The following is a 21,860-nucleotide window of genomic DNA, read 5'->3' as shown; positions in this document are numbered from 1 at the left end:
TTAGCCCTTGTTTCCCACTTGATAGTCACTGCTAAGTGCCAGCTAAAAGAGAAACCTGAAAACAACTCACCATGGCAATGTCACCTAATCACGTGAGATCAAATAGAACTTCCTCCTTAAAAATCATCTGTCCTTTGGATTCTCTTGTGTTATATCTCTTCTCACAGGACAAGCAGGATGGTAGTCCTCACATATGGGTGACATCATCAGGATGGAGCCCAATCATGGAAAACGTCTGTCAAAGTTTCCAGAACTTTGACTGGCCCCTACTGGGCATGCCCAGCATGGCACTAACCCTGCAGCCAGCAGGGGTCCCCCTTCAGTCTTCTTTTTTCCGCGCAGCAGTAGCCTCGCGGTTTAGGAGCTCTGAAGAGATTCCTGACAGGAATTTTCCTCACGGAGTTAATTAAAATTAGATTGCCCCACAGGGGTCCCTCCTCTAACCATTCTCAGGCCACCGTACTCCGGTAAGTTTTTCACCGTTTTTTGTCGATTACCGTCGAGTTTGGCCCTCGCGGCCTACTGGCCGTCAACCGTACCGCGGCACGATTTTTCTATGGCCATGGCGTTGGGGTTTCGTCGGTGCTCGGACTGCACTCGCACCATGTCTATCACAGACCCTCATGGAGTCTGTGTAATGTGTTTAGGCCGTGAGCATGATGTCCTGACTTGCACCAAATGTGCCCTCATGACACCAAAAGGTCGCAAAGCCAGAATGGAGAAGATGGGACTCCTTTTCCATGCTTACACCCCGACGCCATCCATCGCATCAATGTCATCGGAACCGGCACCATCGAAGTCGCACCAGCATCGACAACCGTCCGGTGACTGCCCGCCATCGATGTCTTCACGGCCATCAACTCCCGTTTCTCCCCCTCAGGATCGAGGGGATCTTAGGGAGAAACATCGCCATCAGCATCGTAAGTCTCGGACTGTCGAGGGAGTGAAATCATCGACCGAGCCACCATCAAAGAAGCCCCGTCCAGGAACGGCACTGACCACTCCTGCGACCGGGACATCAAGGCCACCCTCACTCGATCGGGGTTTGGGAGTCGCGATTCCGCCTGTAAAGGTGGTCCCTCTTCCGTCCCGGAGCTGGGGCTGATTGCCCCAGGTCTCCGGGAAGAACTGGACCGGCTGGTCCAGGAGGCCATCGACAAGGCGATGCAACAACTCCAGGTTCCTCCGGCACGACACCGGCACAGAGAGTGGAACCGGTCACCGACCCGATTCCAGCAGCGCTGGCACCGCTGCTATCCCGGATGGAGGCGCTCATGACTGCCCTTCCACCGGTGATTCCCGGGTCTCCAATGGCTCCGGTGCACTCCCCGATGACAGCTTCATCGGGAGGAGAAACACCGTTCCGCATTCCTCCTTCGGGGGTACTGCCTCAGCCATCGATGCTATGTCGTCCCTCGCCACCGATTCATTCATCGGGGGTGATACGCACATCGGCGCCTTCGATGCTGGCACCGATGCCCCCCAAGGCGTCCACGGTGCCCCCGGTGATTCCTTCGATTTTCTCGGAGCCTCAGCCGGGCCCTTCGGGTATCCAACCCCCTTCTCGTCCTACAGGTCAGCCTACTGATCTTTATGATACCTGGGGTGATGATACTTCCACAGACACCGATGACTTACCTTCACCTCCCTCTCCTACTGAAAGTAGAAAGCGTTCTCCTCCAGAGATCCTTTCTTTCATTAATTTTGTGAAGGAAATGTCGGAATTGGTCCCTTTTCAGCTTCAAATGGAGCAAGATGATAGGCACCAGATGATGGAGCTTCTCCAGTTCCTGGATGCCCCTAAAGTGATCACTTCTATTCCCATTCATCAAGTTCTTCTTGACCTCCTCAAAAAGAACTGGGAAAATCCTGGATCCATTGTCCCAGTACACAGAAAGGCTGACACTACCTATCTAGTACAGTCAGCCCCTGGCTTTCAAAAATCTCAGCTTGACCACCACTCAGTTGTGGTAGAATCAGCTCAAAAGAAAGCAAAAAGGACAAAGCCTCACTCCTCTACCCCTCCTGTCAAGGAACATAAGTTCCTAGACAATATTGGTCGACGAGTGTTCCAAGGGGCCATGCTCATCTCCAGGATTGCTTCTTACCAGCTGTACATGACCCAATACAACAGGGTCATTTTCAAGCAAATACAGGACTTCTCTGAAACCCTGCCTGATCAATTCCAAGAGCATCTTCAAATCCTTGTCAACAAGGGGTTTGAGGCAGGAAAGCATGAGATAAGAATAGCTTACGATATCTTCGACACCTCCACTAGAGTGTCTGCAACTGCCATTTCAGCAAGACGCTGGGCCTGGCTCAAGTCTTCTGACCTTCGCCCAGAAGTACAAGACAGGCTCTCTGACCTGCCCTGTATTTGAGATAATCTGTTCGGTGAACAGATTCAGCAAATAGTGGCTGAATTAAAGGACCATCATGAGACCCTCAAACACAAGTTCATCGATACCTTCTGACTTCCCTTCTAGACAGCCCTTCAAGAAGGACTCTAAGAAGTCATTCTTCTGCCCAAGGAAGTACTATCCTCCACCAACAAGGTCCCGAGTTACGAGGCCTTATCAAAAATCTCAGCCTCGCCAGCCCCGGAAGCAAAAGCCACAAGCAGCTCCCTAGCTGGGGCCTACTTCAGGTTTTTGACTTTCCCTTGGAGAGCAGCAGCCTGATTCCTCTGCCAGGCATACCAGTGGGAGGTCGATTGTGCCACTTTCACAGCATGTGGCAATCAATCACAACCGACCAATGGGTGCTAGCAATCATTGCTCAGGGTTACCACCTGAACTTTCTTGCTCTTCCACCGGAATCACCACCTCTACAAGTGTGGAGAGTAACTGACCACTCTGTCCTTCTGGAGCAGGAGGTTTCCCTTCTTCTCCAGTTAAGGGCAATATAACCCATTCCTCTTTCGCAAAAAGGCCTAGGGTTCTATTCCCGGTACTTTTTGATCCCCAAAAAATCCAGGGGGCTTCGTCCAATTCTGGACCTACGTGCCCTCAACAAGTACCTCCAGCAGGAAAAGTTCAAGATGGTAACCTTGGGCTCGCTTCTACCTCTTCTACAAAGAGGAGATTGGCTCTGCTCTCTGGACCTCCAGGACGCGTACACCCACATTGCGATAGCTCCAGCTCATCGCAAGTACCTCAGGTTTTTAGTAGGCCTAAGGCACTATCAATACCAGGTGCTTCCATTCGGCCTAGCATCAGCAACACGAGTCTTTACCAAATGTCTCGTGGTTGTCGCAGCCTTTCTCAGGAAAGAAGGTGTTCATGTCTACCGTTATCTAGACGACTGGTTAATCAGGACCCAACCCAGCAAGCTGCTCGATCGTCCCTGGATTTGACCCTACACACTCTAATTTCTCTAGTATTTCTCGTCAATTACGAGAAATCCTATTTAGTCCCATCTCAAACCTTGTCGTTCATTGGGGCAGTCTTGGACACCTTATAGGCAAAAGCCTTTCTGCCTCAACAACGAGCGCAAACCCTCATGTCCCTCGCTCATCAGTTGCAGTCTCCGTATACAGCAACAGCTCGGCAATTCCTCGTCCTTCTCGGACACATGGCGTCCTCAGTCCATCTCACACCAATGGCCCGCCTGGCCATGAGAGTCATGCATTGGACTCTGAGGTCACAATGGATTCAAGCGACTCAGCCTCTGTCAACCATTGTCCACTACACCGACGCACTCCGTCTCTCGCCTGGTGGAAAGATCAGAACAATCTCCTCCAGGGACTGCCTTTTCACCTACCAGATCCTCAACTCATTCTCACCACCGATGCTTCCAACCTCGGGTGGGGAGCTCATGTGAACAATCTACAGTCACAAGGATTTTGGTCTCCAGAGGAAGCCAAACACCAGATACATTTCCTGGAGCTTCGAGCAATGCGATATGCTCTCAGAGCTTTTCAGGATTGCCTATCAAATCACGTCATCCTGATTCAGACGGACAACCAGGTGGCCATGTCGTACATCAATAAGCAAGGAGGCACAGGCTCCTTCCTTCTGTGTCAGGAAGCTGCACAGATTTGGGCGGAAGCGCTCTCCCACTCGATGTACCTCATGGCCACCTATTTGCCAGGAGTGCACAGTGTCTTGGCAGACAAACTGAGTCGTGTCTTCCAACCGCACGAGTGGTCTCTCAATCCCTCGGTAGCGACCTCTCTTTTCCAGCAATTGGGTCATCCCCAAATAGACCTCTTTGCGTCCCCTCAGAACCACAAAGTGGACAATTACTGCTCCCTCATTCGGAGCGAGCGCTCTCAGCCCAGAGATGCATTCTCCTTCTCGTGGGCAGCCGGTCTGCTTTATGCATTCCCTCCACTTCCTCTTCTCTCGAATACTCCGTCAGGACAAGGGAACCATGATCCTGATAGCACCTCACTGGCCACGCCAAGTGTGGTTTCCCATACTCCAGGATCTCTCCATCCGCAGGCACATTCCCTTGGGGGAACGCACCTGCTTCTGATCACTCAGAACGACGGATGTCTATGCCATCCCAATCTTCAGGCCTTGTCCCTGACGGCATGAATGTTGAAAGGTTAATTCTTCAACCACTTAACCTTTCAGATTCGGTTTCTAGTGTCCTGATTGCTTCACGAAAGCCTTCCACAAGAAAATCTTATTCCTATAAATGGAAAAGGTACACATCATGATGCACCTCGCAGTCCCTTAATCCCTTTTCCTGTCCAATCCCAAGGTTTTTGGACTATCTCTGGCATTTATCGGAATCAGGTCTAAAGACCTCTTCCATCAGAATGCATGTCAGTGTGGTAGCCGCCGTCCATAAAGGTGTCGGGGATGTCCCTATATTGGTACAATCCCTCGTAACACGTTTTCTTAAAGGCTTGCTCCATATCAAGCCACCTTTACGTCCTCCGGCCCCTTCTTGGGACCTTAATCTGATTCTCGGGCGGCTCATGAAACCACCATTCGAACCCCTTCACTCCTGTGACCTAAAATATCTCACATGGAAAGTGATTTTCCTTTTGGCTATCACTTCAGCTCGCAGGGTTAGTGAGTTACAGGCCCTAGTTACCTATCCGCCTTACACTAAACTCCTGCAGGACCGGGCGGTACTCCGCACTCACCCTAAGTTTTACCTAAGTTAGTTTCGGAGTTTCACATTAATCAATCCATCATACTACCTATCTTCTTTCCCAGGCCCCACTCCAACCCAGGGGAACAGGCTCTGCATACCCTCGACTGTAAACGGGCTCTAGCGTTCTACCTAGACCATACAGTTGCCCACAGGAAGAGCACTCAGTTATTCATCTCTTTCCATCCCAACAAATTAGGGCAACCTGTGGGTAAACAGACTCTCTCCTCCTGGTTGGTGGACTGCATATCTTTTTGCTATCAGCAAGCAGGCATTCCTTTCCAAGACCGTGTTAAAGCACACTCTGTGAGGGCCATGGCGACTTCAGTAGCACACCTATGATCAGTGCCGCTTCCTGACATTTGCAGGGCTGCCACCTGGAGCTCTCTCCACACTTTCGCAGCCCACTATTGCTTGGACAAAGCCAGAAGACAAGATTCCATCTTCAGCCAATCTGACCTGCATAACCTATTTCCAACGTGACGTACCAACACCCTTCTGCCTGCCCGGTGGGGTTCAGGATGCCCTCTACCAAATTCCACCCCAGTTGTTGTGCCTGTTGCACGCCGTTGGGTACATTTGGTGCATGTTCGGACATCCTCAGCTCAGTACTCACGCATATGTGAGGACTACCATCCTGCTTGTCCTGTGAGAAAGCAAATGTTGCTCACCTGTAACAGGTGTTCTCACAGGACAGCAGGATGATAGTCCTCACGAAACCCGCCCGCCGCCCCGCAGTGTTGGGTTCGTAACGTTTTGTTGTTTTATTTTTTCGGCACTGCCAGTAGCTATCAAATAAGACTGAAGGGGGACCCCTGCTGGCTGCAGGGTTAGTGCCATGCTGGGCATGCCCAGTAGGGGCCAGTCAAAGTTCTGGAAACTTTGACAGAAGTTTTCGGTGATTGGGCTCCATCCTGATGATGTCACCCATATGTGAGGACTAACATCCTGCTGTCCTGTGAGAACACCTGTTACAGGTAAGCAACATTTGCTTTCTCCTGATTTTGTTCTTAATAAACAAAGCTTCAGCAGGTGAATGAAGAAAATGCAAAGGATGATAATGCTTGAATATTCAATTAATTGTTGACTGGATTACATCATCAATATTAAGATGGAAACAGATGTAAGGAAAGAATGATGGAAGCTAATTTTGCACTGATCTAATGAAGAAAGCCTAGTGATAAATAGATTAGATTAGTTCAACAAAAGGGTATCACAACTTGTTTTCTCACTTTTGTTTATATAAGTACAATATTCAAAGGCATTTAGCCAGTTAACACATGAATAATCTGGCTAATTGCTGAGTTTTCAATTTCCCTGGTACTCATCTGGACAACTTTTAGCAGGACAAGTCATCATCCAGCTAAAAATTAGCCAAATTAATGGACATTCGGGGGAGGGGGGGAACGAGTTAACCAGGAAATGTATTCATCTAAAGAACATCAGTCAGTTAAATGGCACAATGGTGGGGAGCGAGAGTGACACATGGGCCTATAGCCCAATTCCCATAGCCCCCCACAATCCAGTGTGTTAAAAATGGGCCATGCACATTCCCAAACTCTTCCATGAGCATTTTAAAAAGAAATGTGGTAGGAGTCTGCTGGGCCCCCTCCCTGCAATAATGCCCCACCAATCTAGTACCTTCAGAAACCCTTTTCTTGTATTGGATCGTGGTATGCTCCTACTCCCATCCCAGAAGCTTTAATCATTTCTGTGACAGCAAAGCTGGAAGTGTAAGCTACCCGTGTTTTTCTGACAGCAATGCTGTTAGTTTACACTTCCAGCATAACTGTGATTTTAAAATGCTCTTGGAGAGGCTTGGAGGGTAGAGGTGTTCAGCTCAGCAGGATTCATTTTTAACATATTAGGTGGGGGGTATGGGAATAGGCCCACAGACCCATTTACCCTTTTTTTCACTGTGCCACTTAACCAGCTATGTTCTTTAAATATATCCGGTAAAGTCTGAAGTTATCCAGCTAGCTTTAGCCAAATACCTTTAAACCTAACCAGTGATAATGGTGTGTGTTTCTGGCTACATGACAGGAGCACTTAGGGGTCCCTTTTAGCCTATGCCTTGCCAGCAAAGGGGCCGATGCAATACAGTGTGCTCAGTTGAGCGCACTGTTTAATCTGCACTCCGACGCGGGTTAAATAGGCGCTAATCCCCCTATTTAACCCACGTCAGACGCGGAGTGAATGTAATAGCGCTCTTCACATGCAAATGCATGTGAATGAGGCTATTACTCATTCACTCCGCATGCAAAAAGATAAATGTGCGTCTCAGATGCACATTTATCGCTCAGCTATCAAAGTCTGCCTGGAGCAGGCATTAATAGCTGAGCGCAGGCAAAAGAAGTACAGAAAAGCAGAAAAAAATGATTTTCTGTACTTCTTTTCTTAAGTAAAAAATAAAAAAATAAATAACTCAGCAGACTGCCGAGTTATGAAGACTGACGCCTGTAAACTCTGCGTCGGTTTTCATTACTGGCAGATGGCCGCTTATGAAAACAGACGCCGAGTTTACCGGCATCAATCTTCATAACCAGCAGCCGCGGCGGGGTCGCATTAGCGAGGAGCGCTAAGTTCGCACAAGCGACCCTAGCGCCTCCTTGCTAGTGTGATCCCCTAATTTGGATATTGCATGGTGCCCCCCTTGCGGACGCCATACACACGTTAGGAAAGTGGGCGCTAACTTTTCAGCGCCCGCTTTCCGCGCTTTATATTGCATCGGCCCCAAAGTTAGCCAAATAAACTTATCCAACTAATTGCTGAATATACCCGACTATCTTGAAAACAGATAGCTGGATAAATTTATCTGCCTAACTTTAGGACTGCTCTATAGCACGACTAGAATTAGTCAGATAAGCTATCCCGCTAACTGTGCATAGGAGTTAGCAGGATAAGTTATCCAACTAATATAACTCTGCACTGCAGCACTTGAGGATGACCTCCAAGTTATCTGATAACTACTTAGCAGGATACCTCCGAGGGGTTCAGCTAAGAGGATTTTTCACATCCCACCATTTGTCCGGCTAACTCCGAAGTTAGCCGGTCAAATAATGCTGAATATAGTGGCCTCACTATTCATAGGAAAACACGACCCTTAAAAAGAAAAAAAAAAAAAGCCAGTGACATGAATGGGCTTCATTATTTATAATTTTCTATATTCTGTAAAATAAAGGGGGGGGGGGGGGGAAGCAGTGTATGTAGTCACCTAACATTAAATTGCTATATTTTTGCCTTTAACAATTATTGATAAAGATGAAGCTTTGTATAATTGGATTAAAGAATTAGCATTTTCTAAGGTCATTTCTCTATGCTGATCTTTTCTTTTTGGTGGTTTTTTTTTTTCCTCCCTCCCCCAAAACTTCATTTCCCTTTCACAGCTGTGAATTCTCTGGTGGATGCTGCAGATGGGTTTGATAAATGCTGCTAATATCACCTTCTGATCTAACAATGCTCTGACTTTGGTCTGTAGGTCCTGATGAGTAATTGCTGTTGTTCTACTCGAATGACTGAATTAAGTTGCCCTGTTATAAAGGGTTCATACTTGTGTACCTTTAGCCAAGGCAGCCCACGTCAGATACCGACCTTTCTCAAAGATACCTTTCTTTATAATGACAAAACATGCTCAATTGTTTTCCATTGACTAGAGTTCCTTCCTTAAACTGATTTTTTTTTTAGAATGTACTTAAACTGTCTTAGTCTTCCAGTCAATAAACATATACAGATCATTAATATGAGGGCCATTTTACTAACTGATCACACTTGTGTTTCTTACCCTTTCTGTTGAGCACTTTGCAGACATAAAATACAGGTTCAGCGAACATCACGGTACATAAATTAAATAAAACAGGAAAACTGATAAAAATGCACTTAAACCTAACAAAAGACCTGATTAATTAAGCAGTTTTAACATTTTCAGATGAGAATAGGTTTTAATAGGAAGAAGAAGAAGCTGTCATGAAATCTTTGTAGGATTACAGTATAATATCAGCCAGTGGTTATTTTCAAGGTAACAGGCATAAACTAGCAGAGCAAAGACTGCTATCCAGACAAACACACATATAAGAGACACATTTGGCTATTTGTCTATCTCAGAAAAATAAATAGTGTAGCACAGTTTTGTAAACTTTTCCAACTAAGCAATAAATATTCTGTGTTGTGTTTTTGGTATGTAGTTATTTCATACTATATATTTATTTATTTTTATTTATTTGCGTTTTTTCTATACCGGCATTCATGGTTAGAAACCACATCATGCCGGTTTACATGTAACAAGGGGTGAGAACTAAGAACGGAACATAAACAAGTGCAAGGAGATCAAAAGTTACATTACAACAAGGGTCTTAGACTTGGAGGAGAGATAAGAATAAGAGAGCAGAACTGTAAGGATTACATTATTTACATTATATACATTATACTGTGAAGTTTTTTGTATAAATTATATAAATTGTATAAATGTATAAATTGTATAAATTATATACATTTGTATAAATTTGTATAAATTATCAATATATTATATAGATATAATATATTGATATGCACACACACGTAGGAATGATTCAGTCATAAATGCATGTGTTTCTAAGAAGAAAAATATATTCCAAGGCTTCTCTGTTCCATCAATGTCACCAACATAACAAGACATGCCATACTGGGTCAGACTAAGGGTCCATCAAGCTCAGTATCCTGTTTCCAACAGTGGCCAATCCAAGTCACAAGTATCTGGCAAGTACCTAAACATTAGAAGGATCACAAGCTACTATTGCTTATTAATTACCATCATAGCAGTTTATGGATTTATCCTCTAGGAACTTATCCAAACCTTTTTTATAAACCCAGTTACACTAACTGCTGCAACCACATCCTCTGGCAATGAATTCCAGAGCTTAACTATGCGCTGAGTGAAAAATAATTTTCTTCTATTTGTTTCAAATGAGCTACTTGCTAATTTCATGGAAAGCCCCTTGGTCCTATTATCTAGGAGAGTAAATAACCGATTTATATTAACTTGTTCAAGTCCTTTCGTGATTTTGTAGACTTCTATCATATCCCCCCTCAGTCATCTCTTCTCCAAACTGAAGAGCTCCAACTTCTTTAGCCTTTCCTTTTAGGGCAGCCATTTCATTTTATTTATTTATTTATTTTTAATTTTTATATACCGAAGTTCTTGTAGGGACTACAAATCACTCCGGTTTACATAAAACAATGAACTGCCCAACAGAGAGCGGAGCTTTACATAGAACAGTAGAACATATGGAACAATATAACTAGATGACAATTTAACATAGTGATAAATAAATATTATAGTTTAACTGGTAATACTAGATGACAATTTAACTAGATGACAATTTAACATAGTGATAAAATAAATTATAGTTTAACTGGTAATACATAAAAATTATATTATTTAATATAAGCAGTATAACTATTTAATGTAGAATAAAGGCGTATTAACAGTGCCAAATATATATATAGAAATGAATTTTTTGAACTCAAAGATAGTTGTTCCGTTGCAGAGTCTTAAAAAAGGACTTGGTGTGGTGTCCATGATTAGGAGATACCTAATATATAGGATAATATATATATATGTATTTCATGCCCCTTATCATTTTGGTCGCCCTTCTCTGCACCTTCTCCAATGCAGTTATATCCTTTTTGAGATGCAGTGACCAGAATTACACACAGTATTCAAGATGCGGTCTCACCATGGAGTGATACAGAGACATTATGACATCCTCCGTTTTATTTTTCATTTCCTACTTAATTCCAAACATTCTGTTTGCTTTTTTGATTGCCACAGCATTCTGGGCTGACGATTTCAATGTATTATCCACTATAATGCCTAGATCTCTTTCCTGGGTGGTAACTCCTAAGATAGAATCTAACATTGAGTAACTACAGTTATTTTTCCCTATATGCATCACTTTGCGCTTGTGCACATTAAATTTCATCTGCCATTTGGAATCCCAATCCAGTCTCGGAAGATCCTCCTGCAATTCATCACGATCTGCTTGAAATTTAACTACTCTGCATAATCCGGTAAAGTCTAAAATTATCCAGCTAACTTTAGCCAGATAACTTTAAACCTAACTAGTGATAATGGTGTGTTTGTCTGGCTACATGACATGAGCACTTAGGGGTCCATTTTTCAGCCTATGCCTTGCCAGCTAAGGGGCCGATGCATTTTGAATCATTCGCAAATTTGATCACCTCATTTGTTGTACCCCTTTCCAGATCATTTATAAATATATTAAAAAGCACCAGTCCAAGTGTAGATCCCTGAGGCACTCCACTTTTTACTTATTTCCACTCTGAAAACTGACCATTTATTCCTACTCTCTGTTTCCTGTCTTTTAACCAACTTGCAATCCACAAAAGGGCATCACCTCCTATCCCATGACTTTTTAGTTTTCTTAGAAGCCTCTCATGCAGGACTTTGTCAAACACCTTCTGAAAATCCAAATACACCACATCTACCGGTTCACCTTTGTCCACATATTTATTCACCCCTTCAAAAAAATGTAGGAGATTTGTGAGGCAAGACTTCCCTTGAGTAAATCCATACTGGCTGTGTCCCATCAAATCAAGTCTCTCTAAATGTTTTGTGATTTTATTCTTTATAACAGTTTCCATGATTTTTCCCGGCACTGAAGTCAGGCTCACTGGTCTATGGTTTTCCAGAATACCCCTGGATCCCTTTTTAAATATTGGGGTTACATTGGCCATCTTCCAGTCTTCAGGGACATCAGACGATTTTAATGATAGGTTACAAATTTTTACTAATAGGTCTAAAATTTCATTTTGTAGTTCTTTCAGAACCCTGGGGTGTATACCATCAAGTCCAGGTGATTTACTACTCTTCAGTTTGTCAATCAGGCCTACCACATCTTCCAGGTTCACTGTGATTTAGTACAGTTGATTTGAATCATCACCCATGAAAACCTTCTCCAGAACGGGTATCTCTCCAATATCCTCTTCAGTAAACAGTGAACCAAATAAATCATTTAATATTTCCATGATGACCTTATCTTCTCTAAGTGCCCTTTTAACCCCTTGATCACCCAACAGTCCAACTGACTCCTTTGCAGGCTTTCTGCTTCAGAAATATATTTTAAAATGTTTTTATTGTGAGTTTTAGCCTCTATGGCCAACTTCTTTTCAAATTTTCTCTTAGCTTGTCTTATCAATGTCTTATATTTAACTTGCTAATGCTTATTCTTTATCCTATTTTCTTCTGATGGATTCTTCTTCCAATTTTTGAATGAAGATCTTGTGACTAAAATAGCCTCTTTCACCTCACCTTTTAATCATGCCACTAATCATTTTGCCTTCCTTTCACCTTTCTTAATGCATGGAATACATCTGGCCTGTGCTTCTAGGATGGTATTTCTTAGCAATGTCCACACCTGTTGCATCCTTTTTACCTTTGTGGCTGCACCTTTCAGTTTTTTTCTAATTATTTTTCTCATATTGTCAAAGTTTCTCTTATGAAAGTTTAGCGCTAGAGCCGTGGATTTGTATATTGTCCGCCTTCCAGTCATTAATTCAAATTTGATCATATTATGATCACTATTACCAAGCAGCCCCACCACCATTACCTCTCTCACCAAATCCAGTGCTCCACTGAGAATTAGATCTAAAATTGCTCCCCTTCTCGTCGGCTCCTGAACCAATTGCTCCATAAAACTGTCTTTTATTCCATCCAGGAACTTTATCTCTCTAGCATGCCCTGATGTTTCATTTACCCAGTCAATACTGGAGTAATTGAAATCTCCCATTATTACTGCACTACCAGTTTTGTTAGCTTCCCTAATTTCTCTTAGCATTTCACTATCCATCTCACCATTTTGGCCAGGAGGATGGTAGAATACTCCTATCACTATACTCTTCCCCAACACACAAGGGATTTCTACCCATAAAGATTTGATTGTACATTCAGTCTCATGCAGGATCTTTATCCTGTTGGACTCTATGCCATCCCGGACATAAAGCACCACACCGCCTCCCGGGTGCTCCTCTCTGTCATTGCGATATAATTTGTACCCCGGTATAGCACTGTCCCATTGGTTATCCTCTTTCCACCATGTCTCTGAGATGCCAATTAAGTCTATGTCATCATTCACTGCTATACATTCTAATTCTCCCATCTTACTTCTTAGACTTCTGGCATTAGCATACAAACATTTCAAAGTTTGTTTTTTGTTTGTATTTTCATTCTGCTTTTTAATTGATAGGGATAAGTTAGAATTTTTTTTTGCTCAGGTGAGTTTTTAGTTACAGGCACTTGGACTGCTTTTCTAATTATTGGAACCTCACTGTCAGGATGCCCTAATTCTAATGCATCATTAGTATCCTTTGAAGATACCTCTCTCCGAACCATGCGCTGCCGAGTGACTGTCTGCTTTCCCCTTTGTTCTAGTTTAAAAGCTGCTCTATCTCTGTGCTTTTTTTTTTTAATAGCTTTATGCCACACCTGCCTCAAAAGTTACTGCTTGTAAATGTGCAAAAAAGGAAAATAATAACTTCACATAAATAACACACATGGGCCTGGTTTTCAAAAGGAATTTAGGTGCATAAAGTTTGGTTTTATTCGCATAAATGGCCTTTGGAAATCCATCGGGGAGTTGTGCAGGTAAAAGTAGGAGCGAAACCCACGTATGTGCCTACTTCTACTTGCACTCATGAGGCATTCCAGGGGCTCGGGAAAGTGATAATTTATGGAAATACTTTTGATTTTCAAAAGCTTGCATGTAAATCTACACATACAAAGTTATTCTTGCTCAGGAGCAGATGTCACATTTTGCACGGATGTGTGTGCGCATATACCCAAGTTTTCAAAGTGGACCTATGCTCGTAAGTCCATTTTGAAAATTCAGACTACAGGATAAGAAATGCCCACAGACCTTATCCCTATGCGAGCTATTTCAAAATTACTCTCCCTATACATAACTCATTAATTATCCTTCTTAAATTACTTGTTTAGTTTTTCATGGCTTAAATGTTTAGGTTAGTTAGACACGGTCAGAGTTTGGGTGAAAACCAAGGGGCATCAGTGACAGATTTAGTCTTTTGATGACCCTTGGCAGTGCTGCTACACGTCACTTCTGTTGCTGTGAACCTCAAATTACTCCCCCTCTTCTGCCTTTTCTAAAAATTTGAATCACTTTTCTTCCCCCTAGCCACTCCTTCACCACCTGCATTAATCTTTTGTCACTCCACTTTCTTTTCCTATAAATCTCTAATTGCTCTTCCTGACCTCAAATCACTCCCCTTTTCCCTCCCCCCCCCCCCCAAACCTCAACTCTCTTCCTTTCTCCTCTCTACCCTAACAAACTTTGAATCCACTCCCCTTGTTCCCGCTTCCCAAATCTCAAATCACTCCCCTCTTCCTCCGTACCCACCATCCCATGCAGCCCTGTAATCTCTCCCTCCCCAGATCTCCTGGTTCCAGTGGTGGCACCAGTAAGAACAGAAGTTTGAGTGAGCATGGAGACTGAGTCAGCCTACAGTCAATGCACCAGTGGTCTCATCTCCAGGCATCCATGTGGGAGACAGAAGCTCTTAGCGTGGGCTGACTCAACCTCCGTGCTTATTCAGTCTGCAGCTGCAGAAACAAAGGAGTTTGAGGGTTAGCAGCAGAAGAGATGGAAATTCAGAGATAGATGCTTACAGGCAGAGAGGGAAGATTGAAGGTCTGTTCAGGGGGTTGAAGCAGTTAGAGGTCTACATGGGAGAAGGTGGGATTGCTACTGCTACTACTGTTGCTTATTTGTATAGCACTATTAGACTTTTGCAGGGTTGTACAGATCCATATAAGAAACGGTCTCTGCTCCATGGAGTTTACATTCTAGTCAAGGCAAACATACATGACAAACAACGGTCTTTATGATATGTATATATTATAGAGATGTGGTTAAGGATAGAGGCAGAAGAAATTGAAAATCAGTGTCAGGAGGGGCAGAATTGAAGATCCATACAGGAAGCAGGAAGGATAAGAGATTTGCAAATGGGAATTTTTGAACCCCTAGAAATTTGTCACTTTCCTATGCCTGTCCTATTTGTAAATCCAGTCCTGAGAAAGTATGCTTCATGGTTTAGTTTTGGACACTGCTCTTCCTGAGCTTTGTTGTATGCTGTAACATTTTATTCAATATAGTCTTTTGCAAATGTCCTTCTGAGGGCTTAAGTTGAATTTATGTGGCTAAGAAATGGAAGAAAAGAAATAAAAACAAGAAGCCTAGAAGTTCATATTCAGACACAATCTGGATAGCAAAGTTAGCCAGATAAATTTATCCCACTAGCTTTGGAGGAATATTTAATAGTGGATAATTTTAGGACAGCTCTTTTGCCCAATTAGACTAAGGCCTAGATTCATTAAAATGAGATAATTTTCACATGAATAACACCCGTAATAAGGAAAAGGGGCATGGCTAGTTAACACACCTGTGATATTTTGCACTTCGCAAGTTGCAAAGTGCCCAGACAGGCATTTCTCACTTTTGGGCTGGAGAGAGAGACAGACACTTTATAAGGCTCTCATAGTAGTCAACTCTTTATACCACTATAGGAGCGCCAGCTAGTAACTCAAGGTGAGGTTTTTGTAGTGGTCTAGGGCTCTGGGTTGGATCAATGAAAAAGATGGGCATTTTCGCACGTTTTTAATGCTGGAAATAACTACACATTTTTTCCTGGTGTTAAGCTCTGTGATATGCCCGAAGTGGAATTTGAGATAAATATTGAAAATTCCATTTTGGCATTTTCAAGCAGAGAGAGTGGAAAGAGAGAGACAGAGAGCTTCTGGGGTGGCACACATAGTAGTTAACTCTTTATACCACTATAGATGAATTTATATATACCACCATTTATTAACTCTATCATAAAGGACTGCTATTTTAAGCTACAAACGATAAAAAAAACTCAGACCTTTGCTACACTTTTCTGATTTTCGTACAGTTCTTCAGTCTATTATCCTTTCTAAAATAGACTACTGTAACGCCCTCCTCCTTGGCGTCCCCTCAACGCACACCAAACCGTTACAACTATTACAAAACGCCGCTGCACGTATTCTGGCAAACTCTAAAAAAAAAAAAAAAAAAAAAAAAAGGGACCACATTACTCCCACGCTTATCGAACTCCATTGGCTCCCAATACCTTCACGAATACTTTACAAAGCACTCTCCCTCATCCATAAAAGTCTGTTAAATGCAAACCTCAACTGGATCAACCCCCCTCTCCTCCCCCGCACTTCCAATAGACCTACTCGCCCAGCCCTCCAAGGAACTCTCCGCACACAATCAATCAAATCTATCAAACTCTCCTCCACCATGAGCAGAGCATTTTCCCTTGCTGGCCCCACCATATGGAATTCCCTGCTTCCTGTTATACGCATTGAAACCTCCACTCCTAAATTCAAAAAAAAACTTAAAACTTGGCTGTTCCTGCAAGCTTACCCCCTTTACCCTCCCCCCCATAAAAAATACCTAACAGCATTCGAGTAGTTGATCTGTTACCTCATCCTTCGAAAATGATTAAGAACACCTTAAGAACGCTGGCTCCTGTACATTGTATTTTATTGTATTATAGTTGTCGTATTTTCATTGTTATGCTCCTCAGCATTAGTTATAGTTCCTGTTATTGTAAATGCATATGATACCCCATATTTAGTTCCGAGTCTTAAAACATATACATTTTAACACACTTTTCCCCTTTATTTTTCATTTGTTACTTGTCGTACGATTATTTGTAAGGGCCTTGCCCAAAAGTTGTTTGTTTTATGTAAACCGATACGATGTGCAAACGGCTATCGGTATAGAAGAGACTTTAAATAAATAAATAATAAATATAGAAGGGCAAGCTAGTAACTCGAAGTGAAGTTTTGGTGGTGTTCTAGAGTTTGGGGGCCAGTTCTACATGCACAGTGAGATGTACGAACAGCACAATGCAATTCAGTGAAGATTTGACATGATTTGGAGTGAGAAAAGTCACACAAAGATGAGATTTCTACAGTGTTCTCTCGCTCTAGCTTGATAGTATCCTGGTAGAGAGTGCATTAAGCTAGGGCGAGAGAACACTGTAGAAATCTCATCTTTGTGTGACTTTCCTCATTCCAAATCATGTAAAATCTTCACTGATTTGTATTGTGCTGTTCGTACATCTCACTGTGCATGTAAAACTGGCCCCCAAACCATAGACCCACCACCAAAACCTCACCTCGAGTTATTAGCCCTCCCATAGTGGTATAAAGAGCTAACTACTATGTGTGCCACCCCATGTAATTTTATGTACGGTGTTTGTTTCTGTTCTAGTTTGTGTATCATTAAATGTAATAATATGTAGTGCAATGCTTTCAGGAAAAAAACCCTTTATAAACTGGATAACTAATTTCAGACAGAGTTCTAGCTTAATGTCTGGTTTGTTTGCTGCATTTCATTTGAAATGAACTGAAACACATTCTAAAGTAATTTGTTAAATTAAATCAGTCTACTGTAAATAAAAATGAAAGTCATTGAGTTCTAGTTTAAATTTGTACAGATAATTCAAAAATATAATTGGCAAAGGAATCCTAATAGTTCAATGTCTCAAGCTCAGGACTTCAAGATAAGGCAGCAATGATTCCCACATGCTGCAGAATTGAAATTTAATTTACAGCAAGTTGAAGGTTTAGGGAGTGAAAGGAAAACAATATATTCCAGCAGCTCCATTTTCAATATAGACTTGGAAATGGCATTTAAAAAAAAACAAAACTATTTAGAACATAATTTTCTGGGATCCTAAATATAGTGGGTGACAGGTCAGAGCATTTCTCAGTCTGTCTTATGCCTCTTTACTAGTCATTCATTGGGCCTAGTTAACAAGCCAGTGTTGCTTCATTTAGTAGCATAGCCAATAGTGATTTAAAGTGTAGGAATGAGAGAGATTGAACTGCTTGGTAGTTTTTGAGATTGCACTAAATTAAAAGGGCACATTTCAAATCAGCGCATATGTGCATAAGTAGTGTCTGCCTGGTAAGCGAGTTTTCAGAAATGTGGGAGTGCATGCATGTTGTCACTACTGCATGGAAAAGCGTGCATGTATGAAGGGGAGTTTCGTGCGCATTCCAGGGCAGGGTTTTGGATGTTCGTTCACATTTATATATTTTATAAACAGAGCATGCACATACATCATGAAAGGGACACACATGCTTTTACACCTACTAGTAAAGTCACAAAGATTAAATCTGACTTCTCTCCTGTCTTCGATTTTTGGGTGGGATGTATTGAGCAAGTCATAGAAAGGTGCAGGTGAACTGATTAAAGTCTGAGTCAGCTGGTGGCAGTCTCGGTGAACTGATGCTCGGAAGTACAGGCACAAGTAGTTTCTTAAGAGTAATACTTATGATCAGAGTTTTTTCTACTTTATTGGAACAAAACATTTTGAAAGATGATTTTCCATTGGTAATGGGAGGAAATGTTAACTGTATAGCAGACCAGGCAATGGATAAATTGGGTAAAACATTCAAGTGATGTCATGATAGTAAAGGTATTCTATTTTTATGCAACAATTTACAAATGGTAGGTATTTGGCGAATACTACATCCAAATGAAAGAGATTTTACACATCTCTCTAGAGCACACATGACGCAGTGTAGAATAGATTATAATTTTGTTTCCACCTTTTTATTTTCCAGAATAAGTAATGCAGACATTGGCTCCTTAACTATCTCTTATCATGCTCCATTGTTGATTGATCTCTCATACAGAGATGATTAAAAAAAAAAAAAACACTCAGATCCAGTCTTTAAGTACTTTTTAGTTACAAAATGGAAAGAATTTGCAGAATTTAATCAGCACAAGCTACAGATCCTATTCTGTTCTAGGAAACAGCTAAAGCAATAATGTGAGATGAAATTATGGCCTTTACGGCTAGATGAAAACTTGATATTAATAAAAAGATTTTGGATTTGGAAAAACAATTACATAAGAGTAAGGACAATTTAGCAAATTATTTTTCATCGTAAACCATATAGATTTGGTAAGAAGTCTGGTAGATTATTAGCGAATCTAAGTAACGATCAAAGAAATACTAAATATATAACAAAAATTAAAGATAAAGATGGGATTGTGCATCACTCCAGTAAAGAAATAAGTGATTTGCTGTGTGATTTTTATCAAAAATTATATTCCTCAGAACTGGATGATATAGAATCTAGAGAGCAATTTTTTAAATATCTATCTCTCCCTCAAATTACAAAGAGACAATTAAAAAATGTAAATGCTCTTTTTACTGTGTATGAAATACAATTTGCAATTAGTGAACTTAAAAACTTTAAATCCCCTAGCCCAGATAGCTTAAGTGCTAAATTTTATAAAATACCTGAAGACTGGAGGGTTGCCAATGAAAGCCCAATATTTAAAAAGGGCTCCAGGGGCGATCTGGGAAACTATATAAGCCAGTGAGCCTGACTTCAGTGCCAGGAAAAATAGTGGAAACTATTCTAAAGATCAAAATCGCAGAGCATATAGAAAGACATGGTTTAATGGAACACAGTCAACATGGATCTACAAAAGGGAACTCTTGCCTAACAAATCTGCTTCATTTTCTTGAGGTGGTTAATAAACATGTGGATAAAGGTGAACAAGTAGATTTAGTGTATTTGAATTTTCAGACGGCATTTGACAAAGTCCCTCATGAGAGGCTTCTAACAAAACTAAAAGGTTATGGGATAGGAGGCAATGTCCTTCCATGGATTACAAACTGGTTAAAAGACAGGAAACAGAGAGCAGGATTAAATGGTCAATTTTCTCAGTGGAAAAGGGTAAACAGTGGAGTGCCTCAGGGATCTTTACTTGGACCGGTGCTTTTCAATATATTTATAAATGATCTGGAAAGAAATATGACAAGTGAGGTTATCAAATTTGCAGATGATACAAAATTATTTAGAGTAGTTAAATCGCAAGCTGATTGTGATACATTACAGGAGGACTTTGCGAGACTGGAAGATTGGGCATCCAAATGGCAGATGAAATTTAATGTGGATAAGTGCAAGGTGTTGCATATAGGGAAATATAACCCTTGCTGTAGTTACATGATGTTAGGTTCATAATAGGAGCTACCACCCAGGAAAAAGATCTAGGCATCATAGTGAATAATACTTTGAAATCGTCGGCTCAGTGTGCTGCAGCAGTCAAAAAAGCAAACAGCATGTTAGGAATTATTAGGAAGGGAATGGTTAATAAAACGGAAAATGTCATAATGCCTCTGTATCACTCCATGGTGAGACCACACCTTGAATACTGTGTACAATTCTGGTCGCCGCATCTCAAAAAAGATATTGTTGTGATGGAGAAGGTACAGAGAAAAGCAACCAAAATGATAAAGAGGATGGAACAACTCCCCTATGAGGAAAGGCTGAAGACGTTAGGGGTGTTCAGCTTGGAGAAGAGACAGCTGAGGGGAGATATGATAGAGGTGTTTAAAATCATGAGAAGTCTTAAATGAGTAGATGTGAATCGGTTATTTACAGTTTCGGATAATAGAAGGATTAAGGGGCACTCCATGAGGTTAGCAAGTAGCACATTTAAGACTAATTGTACAATTAAGCTTTGAAATTTATTGCCAGAGGATGTGGTTAGTGCAGTTAGTGTAGCTGGGTTCAAAAAAGGTCTGGATAAGTTCTTGAAGGAGAAGTCCAATAACTGCTATTAATCAAGTGGACTTAGGGAATGGCCTCTGCTATTACTGGCATCAGTAGCATGGGATCTTCTTGATGTTTGGGTACTTGCCAGGTTCTTGTGACCTGGTTTGGCCTCTGATGGAAACAGGATGCTTGGCTTGATGGACCCTTGGTCTGACCCAGCATGGCAATTTCTAATGTTCTTAGGTGAATTTCTAGTGCCTTCTCTTCTCCTAGGACAAGCAGGATGGGTGACAATATCCGATGGAACCCGGCATGGAAATCGTTTGTCAAATTTCTAGAAGCTTTGAGCAGCACACTGAGCATGCCCAACATGCTACTATCCACATGTCTATGCGAGGTCCCTCTTCAGTCTCTTCTTTTCCACAATGCAGTTGTCTCGCGGTTCGTGGAGCTCCACTCTTTTCTTGTTTTTTGCTAAAAAAAAGTGTAGTCTTCCCGATTCCATTGTAGGGTCCCTCTTCGCATGGGAGATTAAAGTTGCTGTTTTTTCGCTTTTTTGCAGTCGATTCCTGACACATCGCCTCTCGATGACCGCCGATCATCGACCACATGCCAGGTAACTTTTATGGCATCCGGTTTTTGTCTGTGCCCGCAGACCAGTGCCCATCATGGATCCGCATGAGGTTTGTATCCTCTGCTTGGGGGCCTTGCACAACGTTCGTGGGTGTTGCCTGTGTGATCAGATTACTCCCAAATGCCTTCATGCATGAATGGATAAGACGGAGAAGCTTTTTGGTTCTTCCAAGTCTGCTCCATCCACACCCACGTTGGAGTCATCGACGCCAAGGGGTCACAGGGAGCCCCTTCATATGCTTCCTCTCCTACTCCTCTCTCCACTTTTTCAAAGGATTGCGGGGATGGTGATCGATCCCCCATGATCTCACTGGTGTCCCAAACATCGGGATCCTCTGATGCCTTGGCGCTGGGGAAAAGACCGGGTCGAGCATTGTGAGAGATCCCGCAAGCATCGCCACTGGTTGCCGTTGGTGCACAGCTCTGATTCCAGCATGGTACCGGTGGTGGCCATACTGCCACCAAAGCAACTCTGACCATCGGAGGCCCCATCCTT

The 21,860-nt window shown here is 42.3% G+C and overlaps 1 protein-coding gene across 4 annotated transcripts in view; it reads left to right on the top strand.

The window, feature by feature from the left end:
- The window catches only part of INPP5A (inositol polyphosphate-5-phosphatase A), a 1,124,564-nt gene that overhangs the window by 938,345 nt on the left and 164,359 nt on the right, over positions 1–21,860 (top strand). For 2 of the 4 annotated variants that reach the window (XM_029609981.1, XM_029609985.1), the window contains one exon: positions 21,294–21,347. The exons of the other annotated variants lie outside the window; for them this stretch is intronic. In XM_029609981.1, the coding sequence (XP_029465841.1) occupies positions 21,294–21,347 (54 nt within the window). The remainder of the gene's footprint in view (positions 1–21,293; positions 21,348–21,860) is intronic. 4 annotated transcript variants of the gene reach the window in all.

The sequence above is a fragment of the Rhinatrema bivittatum genome, chromosome 7 (assembly GCF_901001135.1).
Source record: "Rhinatrema bivittatum chromosome 7, aRhiBiv1.1, whole genome shotgun sequence".
NCBI classification, from domain to species: domain Eukaryota; kingdom Metazoa; phylum Chordata; class Amphibia; order Gymnophiona; family Rhinatrematidae; genus Rhinatrema; species Rhinatrema bivittatum.
This window is presented reverse-complemented; position numbering and strand designations above follow the sequence as displayed.